Source organism: Haliotis rubra, unplaced genomic scaffold, assembly GCF_003918875.1.
Source record: "Haliotis rubra isolate DU_JTF1 unplaced genomic scaffold, ASM391887v1 Scf113, whole genome shotgun sequence".
NCBI lineage: Eukaryota > Metazoa > Mollusca > Gastropoda > Lepetellida > Haliotidae > Haliotis > Haliotis rubra.
The window spans coordinates 817,108-834,882 of record NW_025765037.1 but is presented as its reverse complement, the minus strand read 5'-3'; the positions used below and the strand labels follow the sequence as shown (position 1 = coordinate 834,882).

Here is a 17,775-nt window from a genome sequence, read left to right as displayed (position 1 = left end):
TACCCACATGGGGAATTGAACCCGGGTCTTCGGCGTGACGAGCGAAGGTCTTAACTACTAGGTACCCCACCGCCCCCAGAGATCCAGGGGCAAGGTTCAGGGACAGTACATAAACGTACTGGGCCAAGTTCTGATGTTGGTTTGCTTGCTCCAAGCTTAATAGGGAACTAGTGTGACACTCAGATAGTACTGATGGTAACTAGTAAAATGTCGTCACGCCCAGTTGGCTCACTCAATCATTCCGTGTAAAAACGAATAATAACTGAAGACAAACGATCTATTTATTCAACGTTGAGAGGATTGCTAAAGCTTGGGCGATTCCTGCACCTTCTTCACGACGAGGTCAAGCAGTTCATGGAACACGCCTGTCATAAAGTGTCCTCGGTCCTCAAACTTGTACAGTTCGGGACTGAGCCCCTCAACCACCTTGCTCTGTTCCTCATCCCAAGAAAGGAACGGGTCATCTGTGGAACCGAACTGCACAATGAAACCGGCGTTAGCTCGTATTTTCTCCCACTCCCATGGTCTACTGTAGTAGCCGCTTGCCCTCTCGTTGGCGTCCCCGAGGTCAGTGACGCAAGCCGACACCAACACTATGCCCTTGACTTTGTACGTCTCACAGTACCTCATGGCTGCTTCGGCCCCAGAACTGTGTCCAACAATGATGGTCGTGTGGTCACATTTGAGTTCATCGTGCATGAAAGGGATCCAAGCACTCTCCCGTGCTACATACGGATCAGGCATGCTTCTCAGTTCACAGGTTATACCCTTCTTGTTGAGCTCGTGGTACAGCCAGCCATACCAGTTGGCGTTGAATACCGCATCACAGCCGTTCCCAGGTACTATCACCACTCGTAGGGACATCTGTGGTCTGTTCAAGAAAAGCAAAAAAAGCGTTAGACACAATCGCCCCATCAATGGGAATCACAAAGTAAACACTAAGGTTTTGAGGGTGAGTGAGTGTAGTTTTACTCCGCTGTTAGCAATATTCCAGTAATATCACGGTGAGGACACCAGAAATAGACTTCACACATTGTAGCCGTGTGGGAAACAGAACCCGGGCCTTCAGTGTGATGACGAGAGAGCGCTTTAACCTCTAGGCTACCCCGTCGACCAGTTACTTAGGGGTGGGCGATTTGGTGGGGCGCTACCGATGACCCCGTCATACATAATGCGCTGCAATTCATCGTGCAGGGTTTCTGTCCCAAGGTTTCAGAAACCTTTGATCATGGGTTCATCTCTTACTTGGCACTCATAATGGGGGCAGTGGGGTAGCCTAGTGGTTAAAGCGTTCGCTCGTCACGCCGAGGACCCGGGTTCGATTTCCCACATGGGTACAACGTGTGAAGCCCATTTCTGGTGTCCCCCGCCGTGATATTGCTGGAATATTGCTAAAAGCGGCGTAAAACCAAACTCACTCACTCACTCACTGATAATGATCCTTCGTTTGTCAGAACCATCTACATACTCGTGGGTTTCAGTGGTAGACATCCGAGCCCTGTACCACTTCGTGTTTTTCTCCCACTTTAAACTTAATCGCGTTACGTTTCTTTAAAGTAAATATAGTAGTAGCAATGTTTTCATCCAAGTGAGTGAAAGAGTTTAGTTTTACGCCGCTTTTAGCAATATTCCAGCAATATCACGGCGGAGGACACCAGAAATGGGCTTTACACGTTGTACGCATGTGGGGAATCGAACCCGGGTCTTCGGTGTGACGAACATCAACATTACTTTGTGGACATAAATAAAGCGGAGGTCATATCGGAGTTGAACTAGAAACACTGCTTACAGAACAACACAAAAAAGCATGATATACATTGAAGTGAACATATTGTTGATATTTTAAATGTTACATTTCAGATTATTCGTATTGTCATTATCAGCAGTATCAGTAACCGCTGCTCTCAGGAACATCCCTGTTGTACGATGGCGATCTGTAAATAGCTTGACTGCTATCATCAACACTGAGGTGAGGTGAATTGTGTTCTATACATGGAGTTCAAGATCACTGCACATACGGAACGACCTACGTGCATGTATAGTGAGTGAGTGAGTTTAGTTTTACGCCACACTCAGCAATATTCCAGCTATAAGGCGGCGGTCTATAAATAATCGGGTCTGGACCAGACAATCCAGGGATCAACAGCATGAACATCGTTCTACGCAATTGGGATACGAAGACATAGGTCAACCACGTCAGCGACCTTGAACACCCGGTCCCGTTAGTCACCTCTTAAGACAAGCATGGGTAACTGAAGATCAATTCTAACCCGGATTTTCACGGGTCACGTGCATGTATATGTGTTAGTGTGAGACGATTGTAATAATCTGGGCATGATTTTGTACATCTTTGTGAAACGGGCCCCTGGACTTCGCCGGGCCCACCAACCTACTGAGATACCGTGCCGCAGTTTAACATGAATACCCCAATCAGACCCAATATACCGACCCCAAGTTGGTCAGTCCTGGTTTTATCCCATATGCCCAGCACCAGGCAGAGTAACAACAAGTATCTTCTTTCTATGTCACCCGTGAAGATCCGGGTTAGAATTGATCTTCAGTAAGCCATGCATGCTTGTCGTAAGAGGCGACTAACGGGATCGGGTGGTCAGGCTCGCCGACTTGGTTGACACGTCATCATATCCCGATTGCGTAGATCATGCTCTTGATGTTGATCCCTGGGTTGTCTGGTCCAGACTCGATTATTTACAGACCGCCGCCATATAGCTGGAATATTGCTGAGTGCGGCGTAAAACTAAATTCACTCACTCACTCTTTCTATGTCAATGACAGGCAATCAACTAAGTTACTGATCCTGACAACGCAATCCATTAAGTCGCCTCTAACAACCAGCATTATGTTCTTACCCGGAATCCCAGGGATTTCATTGATTAGATGAACGTCACAGGACACAGCGGGGCGGACATGCTCATTAACCAAGCAGCATAGGGCATACTTCCGGTACAGTACATGCCGCAGTTACTGTATGTATGATAATGTCGTTATCAGGTAATGAGGGCCTGCCATGCTTGGTTGGGTTTATAAAATTAGATAATAATTTACAGGGTGATTATACGAGCTTGGAATAATCAAATATTTCCGTATAAATTTTTTCAGTTATTTTGCTTACTTACTTTCATCCTTGATTTAATCTTCTCTGGGATGATGTTTTGAATGAGTGAGTGAATATGGTTTTACGCCGCTTTAAGCAGTATTCCAGCAATATCACGGCGGCTTCTAGATGGGGTGATGCAGGGGTGCGCACCCCACCCCCAACCCCCCGCTTTTGTCCTGAAAGTTTATTTAATGACATTTGAAACTCTCGTGAAAACGGAGGTGTAAATGAAGTGTGCACCCCCTTTCTCAAGAGTGTGCACCCCCCTTTCTTAAAAAGCTGTATCCGTCCCTGCATTGTACCCATGTGGAGAATCGCACCCGGATTATGTTTTTGATACCGGAGTATCAATATGTGTTTAGGAAATACTAGTAGTCATCACGCGTTGGGGAAAGTGTTTCGTCATTACATTGTGACTTGGTTTGCAGAGAAATCGGTGCAGCTAAGTGGTCACAAATATCTTAGTCTTGTGTCAGCGTTAATTATAATTGCCAAATGAACTTTTAAAACTCAGAATTTTATTCAACTTGGGATAACAGTTGTTTAACAAACGATCATAGTTTCAAATCGATATCGTTGGTTTGTATTACAAGGGGGTAAGCGCAGTAGTTGGAACAGTGAAACAAATGCACGTGCGGTGCGTGATGAGCGTTAACTTAGACCAACCCTACTTGTTCTCGGTGTTTCATTTGATGTGCATACACCCTTGTAATACAAACCAATAATGGCGATTTGAAACTATGATCGTTTGTTAATCAAATTTTATCCCAAGTTGAATAAAATTCTGAGATTTTAATGTTCAATTGGCAAGGTAAAGTTATGAGTATTCGCAATCATAATTTCACTTTATTTCGTTTACTTTTTAGTTTAAAGTGAAATTCATCGGTACGTTTTCACTGTAAACAGACTTTAGGTGATTTGAAATTGTGTCAGGCATCCAAATTAGGTCGTCCGGGTATACACCGAGAAATTGGCATTTAGTGGAAATGGCCCCAGTATAAGATTATCATGGTAAATCACACCTGACGGGTTGGAATATAGGACGTCCCATATACGCCCATTATATTAGACAGAGACAGTGGGTCAACGTGACATCTGCCATGTCACGGTGTGTTTAAGATTTGACCTCCTTTGGGAGGAAAATATTATACTGGGGACATTTGACAGACCTAGAGATTCTAGAGACTGTGAAATAGGGAATTTCGGGGGTTAGGGTGGGGGTGTTAATATAAAGGTCATGGTGATTTAAACTATGAACAGAGGTTATTCAGAATGCAAGTAATAACTCCCTGAACGTGAATAAATGGTTGAATAATGGAGTGCATCGACAGTGGCAACGTATGTGGTGACATCAATAATTTATATTAATAATATAATTATTTAATAGCTGTCCAAATATCCATGGTCCTACCAGGTCCTTATGCATCCATCCGTGAAGATCCGGGTTAGAATGTGCCTTCAGTAACCATGCAATGCTTGTCGTAAGAGGCCACTATCGGGATCGGGTGGTCAGGCTCGCTGACTTGGTTGACATATGACATCGGTTCCCAATTGCGCAGATCGATGCTCATTGCTGATCACTGGATTGTCTGGTCCAGACTCGATTATTTACAGACCGCCGCCATATAGCTGAGCGTGGCGTAAAACTAAACTCACTCACTCACCTTGTGTATCCTTGTGGGGGGCCTTCCCTTTAAATCGCCTGTGATGAGCCTGTAATAGAAATAATAAGGTACAAGTATTACAGGGGCGATCGTCAATGTTCGTAAATGGCTATGTGTGCAAAATGTACAAAACACATATACTATGATACAGATACCATATGTAACATTGTTCAAAATCAGGTATTTAAACGATTTGAACAAAAAAAGATATATTTAGAAATGAACATTTACAATGTCCAATGAACATAGATAATTATATGAAATATTGCAGGATACAATTGCTGAAAAATGTACTGGTCACAATGCATGTGAAAACACATATTTTCGACCACGTGGAAATATTGTCAAGCCACGCCCATTCCGTTTAGCTATCGCCGCACAGCACTATATACCCCCAGACACCAAATACATGTGTCACTGTCATGCAATGATTTGAGCAGCAGTCGATCTATAAGGCGTACAGTAGCTATAGTGGGAACCTCACAAAAATAACCAGCAATTAAATTGATTACCAGTCTCTGTTTGTAGTAAGATTCGTAGTACGCTTGTGTGTGAATGAAAACACATGCGCGCGCACCCGCCAATGTACAATGAATCTTGGGATACCTTGATGGACTGGCAAGTCCGCCATGATGAAACACGAAAATCGTAGAAAATATACTGGGTTTGCGGACTTTGGGTAAACTAGGGCGACGTTCTAGTGCTAGATTTAGACCTTCGGCAAAATGTATTGACACTATCGTTTGTTTTCAGTGTGGTAGAGTCCGCAATTGAGGGCTCTAACCGTCACTTTGTACGAAAACTTCCTTGAACAGGCTCATTAGCATATCTAGGGTGGCAAGATGAGCAAGGTATCGTTTAGGGCTCGGGCGCTGGACGCCACGAAGCCCATGCCTGTTTTCAGGGCGGATGAGATACCTGATCTACCTGATTTTGCAACGATCAACAGATCTGTACCTCTGATGCCGACTGGAATGGAAAAAGAAGAGGAAACGGTACGTTGCCTTTGTTTAGAGCAACCGGAATTTGTGATTGGCCGCCATCTTGGTGGCGCGCACTTTACCTAGATTCATTCGAAAGGGACATTATGAGGCGATTGCGCTACTTATTGATGTTGTTGCTGCATTTCATGGATATCGTTGTGTTCATGACTCTGAAAATATTGCCAGGAAACGTCCAGTCTTTGTCTGTGAAGCATTATTTTGTCCACTAAGTCACGTGACATCAAGCGCCATATTTAGACAGTAGTGACGATACGATGCGAACTTGGTGTGTGTCAAAATTTCATCTCGTCGGAAAAGTACAAAAACTGACAACATTGTCGGCTGATGTGGACCCCCTTTGTCATTTAGAACTTGTTGTTATGGACAAATAAACTGAAATAACTCACCAGGTTACAAGTAAACCAAGTTTTGTCTTATCTGGGTCAAGGGAATCCCTGCAATATATTGGGGATTCCCCTTTTGAACTTCTGCCAAATATTTTGCAATATTGCAGTGTCTTTAACACATTTTAGACCTAATAGTATTAAAATCTCATTAGCTATCTATTTCTTGTTTTTTATTTTCGTAATTGTTTGTTGTAGACTTGCGGTAATGATCGATGCTTCAGTTGTGCACCCATTCAATCTTCTTGCACATTTTTAGTGAATTGATGTTCAATTTCTTACCCTGGGGCATATATGTTGCAGCTAGAAAATAACATGTTCAGTTTGTTTGTGTACACCGTGCATATAACCATAAGCTACACGTATCTGTATTACAGTCAAAACACATGATTGGTTCAGTGTGAGTGTTATCGTGTTGTGACATCAGTTAAACCAATTTTGGACTTCATATGTTGCAGTGTTCACGGTTGGAGTAAACCTTGGACTGTAGAAAGCATGATAATTAATGTTGCTGTCTTAGGTGTAGTAAAAACTAAACAGACAGTATCTTCAGCTGATCATAGACAAACACACACACACACACACATATATATACGTTGGAAAACCTGCTTGAACATACTTTGAATTCTTTCAAGTTTATTCCTTTCACACTTTGTTCAACAGAGGCATCATTGTACTGAATATTTGAAGTGTCTTTTGAGTTCATTTTGTGTCAATTCCTGAATAATGTTTGCCAGTGGGTGCTGATATTACAGTCATGGTGCACGGTTGCTACTTATTATGCTTATTTTGATTTTTGAGGCAATCAGCATAACATGATAATATGTCATTTTTGACATTCAGTGAACATAGGTTGCACACATTGTGTTTACTACATCATTCATTGTTAAAAAAGAACAACCAGTGACCAGTAAAGCCGACACTATACATGTCTGGTTCTTCTCATAGAGAAGCAATAATAAGGGGTTTTCTTTCATATTTTTAAGGAGTTGTGTAATGCATTAGTCATAGGTGAGCCAAGACCGGTGTATGTGGTTTGTGGTAGATGCCTTCTTCATGCCAACCCTCCAGTTGTGATCCCAGTATCAATATTATTCACTCTGTGTATGCAACAGTTGCTGAGTCGGGAATGTAATCGTTGTCTTTAAGTATATAATCAACCTGGACTATTCATGGATTTTAACTTGAAAGAAAAGTAAAAGAAACAAATGTGTCCATTGACTGTTTGCAACCAGTTTCCACTACAGAATGTGTCTGTTGTACGTGCATTGTGTCCATGGCAACTTCTAACAGAATACAAACTAACAAATTGAAGACTGAATGCAATCTGTTGTGGTACTTGTTGCAATGCACAAATCCTTATTACAAAGAAAAACAATACCAAATTCAAGCCAATAACCATCACTTTGTCTGGTCATGTTAGAAATACAGAGCTTTCATGTCACTAAGATTTATCCTACTCTTTTATAATTTAATTTTTAACTGTAAATGGAGAAAACTTGCTTAATTTGGTCTGATTGCTATCAATTTCCAGTGTTTGAAATATGTGCTTGCCTGACAGTCTGAGACCGCCACTTTTGTCCCAAACTGCGAATTTATGCATGCAAGTTTCTTACGTTCTCTTTTCACATTTCGTTACAGAAAAGTATGCATACTTATACCATGGGTGGCATTTAGATAATGACCCAGCTTAAATGTTTCTGAAAACAAGCCATATGTTTTTTATGTATGGATCAGTGATCTTAATTTTATCAGTACTTTTGGTTTGTTGTTGAGTCCAGAGTAAGAAAAATTATGACTGACAACATTTAAAACAGTTGATAGTTCAACTGTGTGGTTTGAATTTATCAAAATCTTAGACAATAGTAATTGCTACTTTGATAGGGGTACAATACATGTTTGCAGAAACACTTCCACAGATACAAAGTATATGAGTTTCTACTTGAATTTTATACTGACATTTACTGTTGATGTTCATTGTTGAGAGTTTTGGTAGTCTTTGCCACATTATTGGAAACTGATTGACAAAACTCTTTATATATAATATTTTGTATGATTTACCACTTTTGAAAGGCTACATTTGATATACATTTCCAAGTTGTAATGAGTCACCATCTCTGAATGAAAACTTAAGTTGTCTCACCAACGTCATCTGGAAAAAGAAATATAATTCATAAGGATGATTTAGTGTTTGTGACTACTAGCCACCTTCATGGATTATGAAGCTTTTGTGTAAATTTCTACCATTGTGGTAACAATCATCTTTACTTTATTTAGTCATTAACATCTATTTGCCTGAATTGTCACAATATATTTGTCAAGTACTTGTTTAGTGTTCTTGAAAGAAACCCAAGATGCATAAAAATAATTTAGGTAGCCCTCTCCTCCTTGTAAGAAGCAGGATGATGCCCTTAAAATATTACTTGCGCCATGATCTGCCTCAATTATGATCCTTTGTCTATTTGAATCCACACATTGCAATAACAGTGGGGAGGTTGATAATTTGCATTTTCTTAGCACACCAATGAAACCTATATTCTCACCAATGCAGCATTTAACCCTAAGTTGTAACCAACATTTAAAGAATTTGCTTGTCAAGCCTAGGCAACTTAGGTTCAGAACTAGATTCCAGTAAGAAAACAGCTAGTCCCTCTGATCAATGGGAGACTCCAACCCTTCCTTGAAAGCTGCCTTATGCAGGTGTAGCAGTACAGTAAGAAATCAAGTGGTTGCGTATTGTTCATAACATGGTTATGATATAAAACAATATAATATACTTCCTTTCAAAAGTTTAGACTCAGTAGTGTAAAAATAGCCATTTACTTCAGGCAGCTGTTCTAAACTATATTTCGCAAAATATTCCATACTGTTTAAAGGTCCTGTTTACACGTGAACTGATGTATTGTAAAGCAAATTCGTAACATTGAAAAGATTATTGTCATGAGTTCAATAAATTATAAAAAGCGATGAAAATTGGCGAATTCTTAAAACTTGACACCAAAATGCAGCTGTTCACATGCACAATATTTGCACATGCCTTTCAGCAATTTGATGCATGATCCTCGTGCAATTCATCTGCATAAGGTTTGTAGTTGGTTCCCCCAAGTTTGTGGAGAAATCAGTAAAAATCCATAAAATATAGTGAGTGTTTTAAGTGAGTCTAAACTTTTTGACAGGAAGTATATAAACAAATGTCACGGTACATTAGCAACTTGAAGTCATTACTTCTGATCATCACTCTTTTATGACTTCTGGGACTTAAAACAGTAGTGAGTTATCACAAACAAATTTACATCTTGTTTTCTTGCATCAAACTATCAATGACTTCCATTTGTTCATTGAAAGTATTGATAGAGGCACTGACATGGAAATAAGTAATGTCTACCATTTACTTTTCCATCAGTTTGATTCGAATACACCTTGTTTGACGATGCAATATTCGTTCAGAAAAGCTCGTTATTTATGGGGGTAACCTTCTTTGATGGCTTCATCAGGTGGACAGTGAAGATACTCTCACAAACCTACTGCAACATTTGTACCCATATTGCAATACATTCACAAATTGTATGCTTCGCGATTGCTATACTGTAACAATGGTGAAAACAAATACCTGTGTAGCCACACTAACATGTCTGCAACCTCAACATTCAATCTGAAAATTTTGAACTTGTTACTTCGCCTTTAAACGAATTTGAAGTTTGAAGTTTTAGGACTCTCCTACACAATAGTAATAAAATTGAACTGAACAGTGGATATAGTTCTATACCTCATGGTTTGCATTGGGCTGACACACACATGGTTGTGATGTGATTACTTGAACAAGATCTGCAACATATTTTGTCACCAGTAAATGATTTATTATAGATCAAATATGATGTTAGTGAAATGAATGCTTGATTGGAAAATGTGCTTCATGGTTAAGAGCAACCATGATCAGATAGAGACCTTTGCTTATATATTAAAAAATCAGGAAAATATTTTTGGATATTATGTACCCCGGGAAAAGGGTTCTTGAGTTTTTGATATTAGTGATAGTGGTAAAAGGACTGTTTTTATGTGTAGTGTTAGCCTGTCAGGTGTCGCATGTGACCTGCAGTTTTCCATCATGGATGGGGTGGTGGGGTAGCCTAGTAGTTAAAGCCATGGCTCGTCACGCCGAAGACCCGGGTTCGAATCCCCACATGGGTACAATGTGTGAAGCCAATTTCTGGTGTCCCCCGCTGTGATGTTGCTGGAATATTGCTAAAAGCGGCGTAAAACCAAACTCAGTCAGTTCATCGTGGATTCCCATTAATGGCAGAGAACACTTGTACTTAAACAATGTTTAGACTGATACCTTAACTACAAACGACATTCACAACATGGGGATAACTTTGTGAAATAGGAGCCTAATCCCCAACACTTGATTTTTGTCTTAACAACTTAAGAAATGAGGTTGGATGTGTCCCTTTCTTGGTTCATTGAAGTGTCGGTGTACTCAAGCAGTTTGTCAAAATGGTATTCACTGTAGTTGGTTCAATGTCTCAGTGCCAGGTGTTGGCATGTAACTTTTCACTTTTGGACACTACACATACACACGGATATGTACTGCAGACATTTTTCATTATAACAATTCTTAACATGCTGTTTCGTGTTACTTTTGGAGCGGTGGGGTAGCCTAATGGTTAAAGCGTCCGCTCGTCATGCCGAAGACCCAGGATTGATTCCCCACATGGGTACAATGTGTGAAGCCCATTTCTTGTGTCCCCCATTGTGAAATTACTAAAAGCTGTGGAAAACAATTCTCTCACTCACCTCACTCCTGTTACTTATAATTGTCTTCCTTTCATGTGCTGCCCTAAATGTGTTCATTGTTGCATAAGCACACAACAGCAGTACATGGGTCAGTTGTAATCAGTGAGACGTCTTTTGTTCATTATTCACTGCAGTAAAGTTCATGTGCAGATGATGCATTTATCAGTAAATGTTGATAAACAAAGATGTTGGGTACAGCATCTGAAAGGCCTTCATAGGCTAAATTAAACACTGTTAAAGTAAATTACTCCAGATTTGCTTGTAAGAGGCGACAAACGGGATCAGGTGGTCAGGCTCACTGACTTGGTGGACACGTCATCATATCCCGATTACGTAGGTCATGCTCATGATGTTGATCACTGGATTGTTTGGTCCACACTTGATTATTTACAGATTGCTGCCATATAGTTGGAATATTGCTGAGTGCAGCATTAAACAACAAACCAACCCAACCCAACCCAACCAGATTTGATAAGGACCACACCATTTACTAAATACGACGTTTTGGTCCTGCCTGAGTAGTGTATCTGTGCAGGCTGTTTAAAAAACAAGTATGAGTATTTTGTTCACCAGCATCTCAATTGTCAATAATTGGGTTGTGATTGTTTATTTCGCATTCTTTATTACAAGGAGCTAATATGGAGCTTTGTATTGTCATAGTCAGTTAACAATTTTTAGATACAGACCACTAAATATAATTTCTGATCAGTCAGAGATTATGCAATTTCATATACAAAGACTAAAATCCACTGAAAATCAGGGTGGGGTTAGTATTTGGCTCGGGCTCTACCATATTTTGATAGGAATTCTCAGTTTTGTTGACTATCTTGGTTGTTTCTTTGTATTTTTTCTCTTCATTGTCTGCAGTGCAGAGTTGTCATATAATGACAAGCCAGAAACTAATGGTCATATGTTCATTTGGATTCTGTCTGACAATGTTTTGATTTTTGTTAGCACCCAACATCATGACTAACCAAAGAGATAAGCATAAACTCTTCTCCCACATCAGCCTAATGGTGATCTAACTAAAATTCTGTTCAAAGTGACCAATGTCATATCTCACTCACTAAACAGTTGCATCATAAAAATATTCAAACTGAAAGATGTATCAAGCAACTGCTTCTTTATTTGTCTGCCATTGACTTGGATAATTGTGTAACTGATGACAAATGTGTTGCCTGTGTAATTCAAACTACCAAGTAAATACCACAAGGTAGGAACTTCACTCTGTTGCTGCAACATTTAAGAAATTTTGTGGAATAAACAGATAATACTTATAAAAAATTCAAGACCCAATCAGGTATCCAACTCAATATTGTTATAATACATTGGATAGACAGATTGATAGAAAGTATTTGTTGATGTAGTTGGCTAGAGCCCATGGCTCTATCTGGACATCCCAGCAATTAGACAAAATGACTGCCCTCCCTCTCTCTCTCTTTGGCAGATCTGATCTATTTTTTTCTTTTTTCACTCATGCCCGTTCTCATCCCTGCACATCTGGTTAAAACATGGTTGCTCTCCAACTCATTAGTCATAAGCATTTGAGACACATGTCATCGGTTCCCAATTGCGCAGATTGATGCTCATGCTGCTGATCACTAGATTGTCTTGTCCAGACTCGATTATTTACAGACCGCCTCCATATAGCTGGAATATTGCTGAGTGCGGCGTAAAACTAAGCTCACTCACTCATAAGCATTTTAATTAAGCTGTATGTTGGACATTATAGGTATCTTAAAGGAATGCTTGAATAGTCAGTTTTATGGTTTCGTGTTAGTTGTGTCTTGCCAATATTATTTTTCTTCATGTATCGGTTTTTGCAACTAACACATCTATGCATAGTATTGTACGTACCAGTCTTAACCTAAGCTTGTATGATTGCAGGAGCACCATCTTCAGAGAGCCTTGTCCGCACAGCAGGTCTATGGGACATCTGAGGCACTGGTTATTCCTATTCCTGAAGTGGAAGATATTGCTGAGAAGTATGACCAATATTACAAGCAGGACTTCAAACTGGGGAAGCAGTACATCCACATTCAGGGTAGGAATACTACATTCATGCAGTAGGCAGTTTGTTTCACATAATCAGAACCTACTGATCACAACCCAGTACTAATTTACCTTATTGTATTATCTGATCTGAGTAGAAATTTCTGAAAATCTTAAGTGAATTTTTAGTTCATCTGACTAAAAGTCAAATGAAGTTATGTCTTGCCTACTTCTGCATTAGCATCTGTAAGCACCTTCCTGAAACCACTGGAACATAGAACCTGAAACTTCACAGGCTTGAACATAGAGATTTTTTCTGGGTTACATCTTCTTTTTATTCTCGAGTACAACGTTTCAGGGCCAGAACAAGCCCTGAAACGTTGTACTCGAGAATAAAAAGAAGATGTAACCCAGAAAAAATCTCTATGTTCATCAAATATCATCTTCTAAAATGCCAATCAAGCATCTAATTCACAGGCTTGTTCCACCCAATGTTGACACTGATTTTGTCAAGAGGTTCAAATGAATGAATAAAAGGATCCTACTAGACTACTTCCAAATTCTAGAGGTTTATCATGAATTCCAAACTATGTAGACTTGTCAAGAAAATTGCAAAAAGTCTTTAAGTATTTCATTCCTTAGATTCAGAGGTGTTTTCATAATGAAATTCACCAACTTCCTTAAGTGGCATTTAGAAGCTGGTATGATGAAGTGGAACACATTTATGGATAGACAACTTCTTTGTTGCAGTAGTATTTATTTGACGCGAAGTTTCGGTGTAGATCCTAACACCGTCATCATTTGCTTGATAAAGGTATCAGGATCTACACCGAAACGCTGCAACAAAGAAGTTGTCTATCCATAAAAGTGTTCCACTTCAAATTCACCAACATTATACTAAGCATTACTGCATTTGTGTCTCAAAATATATCTTCCTCTTATTTTTCTGGAGCGGTGGGGTAGCCTAGTGGTTGAAGAGTTGGCTCGTCACGCCAAAGATCCGGGTTCGATTCCACACAGGGGTACAATGTGTGAGGCCCATTTCTGGTGTCCCCTGTCGTGATATTGCTGGAATATTGCTAAAAGCGGCGTAAAACCATACTCACTCACTTTATTTTTCTCCTCTCTCTCCTAAAATAGTACATCTGTACTTGCAGACTTGAAAACTTGGCTACTGTGTGTGTTTTCTTAACAGTATATATGCAGAAAATGTTTAAATAATAATGCTGAGAGCAACTGTAGTTAGTGTTTCTTTAGCCTTTATAAGCTGTTGACCACATATCAAAGTGAGCTGCAATTCCATCGGAGTCCTTGTCTTTGAACAGAAGTAATTGCATTACATGCCTCTTACAGCATGTTTTAGTCTACTCATAAAAGTAAAATGCCTGTTTGAAATCTTGTTGTATGGACAGTAATATTTTATTGAAATGAATAACTGGGACTGTAAGTAGTACTATTCACACTTTATAAAAACACTTATAGAATAAGTGTTTTATCATGTCCAACTGAAAAAGGTGTATTTATAGACTATTTGAAACTGTTAATCTTAATAATGTATTCTGTGTTATGGAACTAAGTACATCAATAAACAATTGGAACACTAGTTTTTGCTGACAGTTAAAGGTGTGCAAATTAGAGATTACTCATACTGTTCTCAAATGGACAAGTGTGTTGTGATGTAAAAAACAAGAGATTCTTAAAATGTTTGAAGCAAATCATCACATTTTGAGATATTGCCAAAGTACCGTAAAACTGACCCTGACTTTGTTCTGACAGCGTTTGGTATGGACCAGGAAATACCAGACTATGACATGGACAGCGAGGACGAGGGCTGGCTCAATGAGCAGGCCAAGAAGATGGAAATCACGCCTCTCAAGTTTGAAGAGATGATGGATAGGTTGGAAAAAGGCAGTGGTCAGCAGGTTGGTGCTGATTACAATTTACATGACAATAGTGACAAATGTTTCTGCCTTTTCATCAATCAGTTGAAAATCTATAATCTCATGTACTTTTGCCATAATGTAGTCTTTATATTTTAAACACTGCTTCCAGTCAAATATTTTTGTAGGGTGACTAGAGTCCAATGTTCAGTTCCATATCTGCAGTTCATGTGTTAAAATTGAACTGAAATGAAAAACCTTCCTAATTCATGTTAGTACAGTTAAACAAATTTCATAGTCTTGCTTCTCTGAGAACGTGCCAATAAATATGCTAAAGAGGAAGAGGCTTAAATTATTAGTTGCAGATTATTGGAGAGGATGCTTTGGTAATGTAAGATATTGTTTTTGTGAATGGCTCTGATAGTGCTTCCTGATCTCATTGCAGGTGGTTACCCTCCAGGAAGCTAAGTTGTTACTGAAAGAAGATGATGATCTTATCATTGCAGTGTATGACTATTGGCTCAATAAACGGTTACGCACAGTGAGTATTGAATTGCATATTTCTGAGGCATTTTTTTGGTTTTAGCAAGAGTATAGTAAATTGTTACAAAATGTAATGATGTAACTACTTTTTTTTACTTCTAAAAAACGACTATGCACTTCACAGACATGAGAATTTTCTGCAGATTTTTGTTTCATTTCGAACATTTTTTAGATCGATGTAAATCTGCAATAAAAGACCCCCAAGACCCCAGGCTAAATTTTCAGTGTTTTTTGTGCTTTGCTGTTCTCATGTCTGACTTCAAGCAACATGATAAAACAATTTTTATCCCCCTCAACACGTTTTGCGGGGGGTATTAAAATGGAGTGCGTCAGTCCATCCGTGCACATTTGTCTTTTCCGGAGCAGAACTCTGAAACTGTTCTATATTTCTTCTCCAAACTTGGCACATACATTGGTCTGGTGGTGTACTGGTGCCTTTTGGTAGTTTTGGAATTCTGAATAAAATATTTTTGGCATTTCCATGGCAACAAGATTGACTAAACTGAAATTAGTGGTAGTGCTCTTTTCCGGAGCAGAACTTTAAAAACCTTTCAATACTCTCCTTCTACTTTTCTATATACACACCTAAATATTTGACATAATCAAAACTCGTACACATAATCATGAAGAGTATTTTGCCATTATGCGGGGGATATTGATGACTTTGTCTTCTTGTTTCTCTGTGTAGGCTTATTGAAACTTCTTTATGATAAGTAACAAAATTTGATGGATTAAATGTTAATCCTTTACAGCAACAGCCATTGATAGCAACTGTGAAGACTGAGAAGCGTGATGGGTCAACCACAAATAACCCATACGTAGCCTTCCGACGGAGAACGGAGAAGATGCAAACGAGAAAGGTACATTCTTACTGTTTTTCCAGGCCTGCATGGAAGTGTACTCAACAAAGCAAAAAATTTGTGTAAATAGTATGTAATCTTTGAATTACAATTACTGAGTTCTTGCCATAATCCTAATGTTTTGCTTTGAAGATCGTTCAGTGAAAGTAATTTTCAAACTGAAGACCTTTTTGTCAGAACCTTGAAATCCACTGATTTATTTCATTTCAGAATCGCAAGAATGATGAAGTCTCATATGAAAAAATGTTGAAACTCAGGAGGGACCTCAGTCGTGCAGTGTGAGTATCATATATATATATATATGATATATAAATATTGTCTAGAATCGCTCACCTTGAAACACCCAAGATTTAACTGTAATAAATGCATGGGTTTTACAAACTCTCAAGATGGAAATCTGCTGTGTTTATTAACACCGGAAGTTGAGGAATCCACTAGCATATTCCTGTGAAAATTGATAATGGGGATACAATTTTTATGGGTCCTCAATAGATGGCAAATGTAGCAGAAGTGTTGATTGAAGTTGATTCTCTTGTACTTTTAGCATATCTAGTGATCAGTTACACTACAGATGATTAGTTTGACTCCATTGTGTTAAGGACATCTATAATCAGGGTCTAGATCAAGGGAGGTAACTCAGACCACACCCAGTAAACCAATCTGTAGGATGTATTAATGTTTAATGTTATTCCCATGGCAACTGTGGAGTGAGGATATTTGTAACCAGAGTGAATCAAACTAGCATAAGAATTATGGAAACTCCATACTTTGTGTCACAATGGAAACAGTTGATTTGCTGAACAGTTTTCAGCTCAAGTACAAAATCACATAAACCACTCATCAACATGGAATTAACTTTAAAACAGCATTTATCTTCATACCAGTCCATTAGTTAAAGTATGAACCACAATTTAACAATGCAAGAAATTTGGTCAAATTTATTACAGCTTTAACATATTGAATGATGCTACAAAAAGTAACTCGCAGAAATCAGCAGTGAAATAGCCAAACGATTCTTAATTATACGATTGCCCAGAATAATTAGTAATGTTTTCTTATCCTGACTCATGCTAATTATGCTTGTCTCCTTTCTCTTGCGAATGATAGTGGAACACTTGAAATCCCTTGAAGTTCCCTTTGAAAAAGGGGATGTAAAATCACTCACCCAGGAGTAGCATCCCTTTCCTCCCTTTGGCACCCAAATGGTCACATGATCGGCCATATTTGTCACACTCTCCTTCTTCGCCCTTGAGGACGGTTGTGAGAGCACCTGAGTCCCTATACGGCACATATCCTTTTATAATATCGGACCTTACATCAAAATTATTGCTGTATTCAGTTTTTAGGATTATATTCTACATTACGGTTTGAAATTTGTTCTAAATTTTCCATTGTTTGACGTGTTTTCTTCATGTTTACAATTGATGAAAACTTGTATTCGTTGTAGGTACCGAGTGTCTGCGGCTGACCCTCATTTATTATGTCCTACTTGCACTGTTTCATGTTCTTTCAGCTCTCGCTGTAAGTATTGTGTAAAATT

The 17,775-nt window shown here is 39.1% G+C and overlaps 2 protein-coding genes across 7 annotated transcripts in view; one reads left to right on the top strand and one right to left on the bottom strand.

Annotated features, from left to right (window-relative positions):
* Positions 1-267: 267 nt before the first annotated feature.
* Positions 268-5,837, bottom strand: LOC124291267 (putative hydrolase RBBP9). 5 transcript variants are annotated; one of them, XM_046728238.1, is made up of 3 exons: positions 5,737-5,837; positions 4,780-4,828; positions 268-871 (listed from the first exon to the last, which is right to left on the bottom strand). In XM_046728238.1, the coding sequence occupies exon 3, from the start codon at positions 862-864 to the stop codon at positions 304-306; it is 561 nt and encodes a 186-aa protein (XP_046584194.1). In that variant the 5' UTR covers positions 865-871; positions 4,780-4,828; positions 5,737-5,837; the 3' UTR covers positions 268-303. The 5 variants fall into 5 exon arrangements, with proteins under 5 accessions (XP_046584194.1, XP_046584202.1, XP_046584184.1 ...); XM_046728246.1 differs by having other exon boundaries at positions 5,707-5,816; XM_046728228.1 differs by lacking the exon at positions 5,737-5,837 and adding an exon at positions 5,292-5,411.
* Positions 5,550-17,775, top strand: part of LOC124291259 (enhancer of polycomb homolog 1-like) — a 25,894-nt gene continuing 13,668 nt past the window's right edge. For both annotated transcript variants that reach the window (XM_046728212.1, XM_046728202.1), the window contains exons 1-6: positions 5,550-5,774; positions 12,848-13,004; positions 14,729-14,874; positions 15,278-15,373; positions 16,128-16,235; positions 16,446-16,513. In XM_046728212.1, coding sequence (XP_046584168.1) covers positions 5,622-5,774; positions 12,848-13,004; positions 14,729-14,874; positions 15,278-15,373; positions 16,128-16,235; positions 16,446-16,513 — 728 coding nt within the window. In that variant the 5' untranslated portion in view covers positions 5,550-5,621. The remainder of the gene's footprint in view (positions 5,775-12,847; positions 13,005-14,728; positions 14,875-15,277; positions 15,374-16,127; positions 16,236-16,445; positions 16,514-17,775) is intronic.

What these genes read in the sequence shown, in the direction of transcription:
- LOC124291267 (XM_046728238.1), bottom strand. Translation starts at nt 864, where the DNA reads ATGTCCCTACGAGTGGTGATAGTACCTGGGAACGGCTGTGATGCGGTA.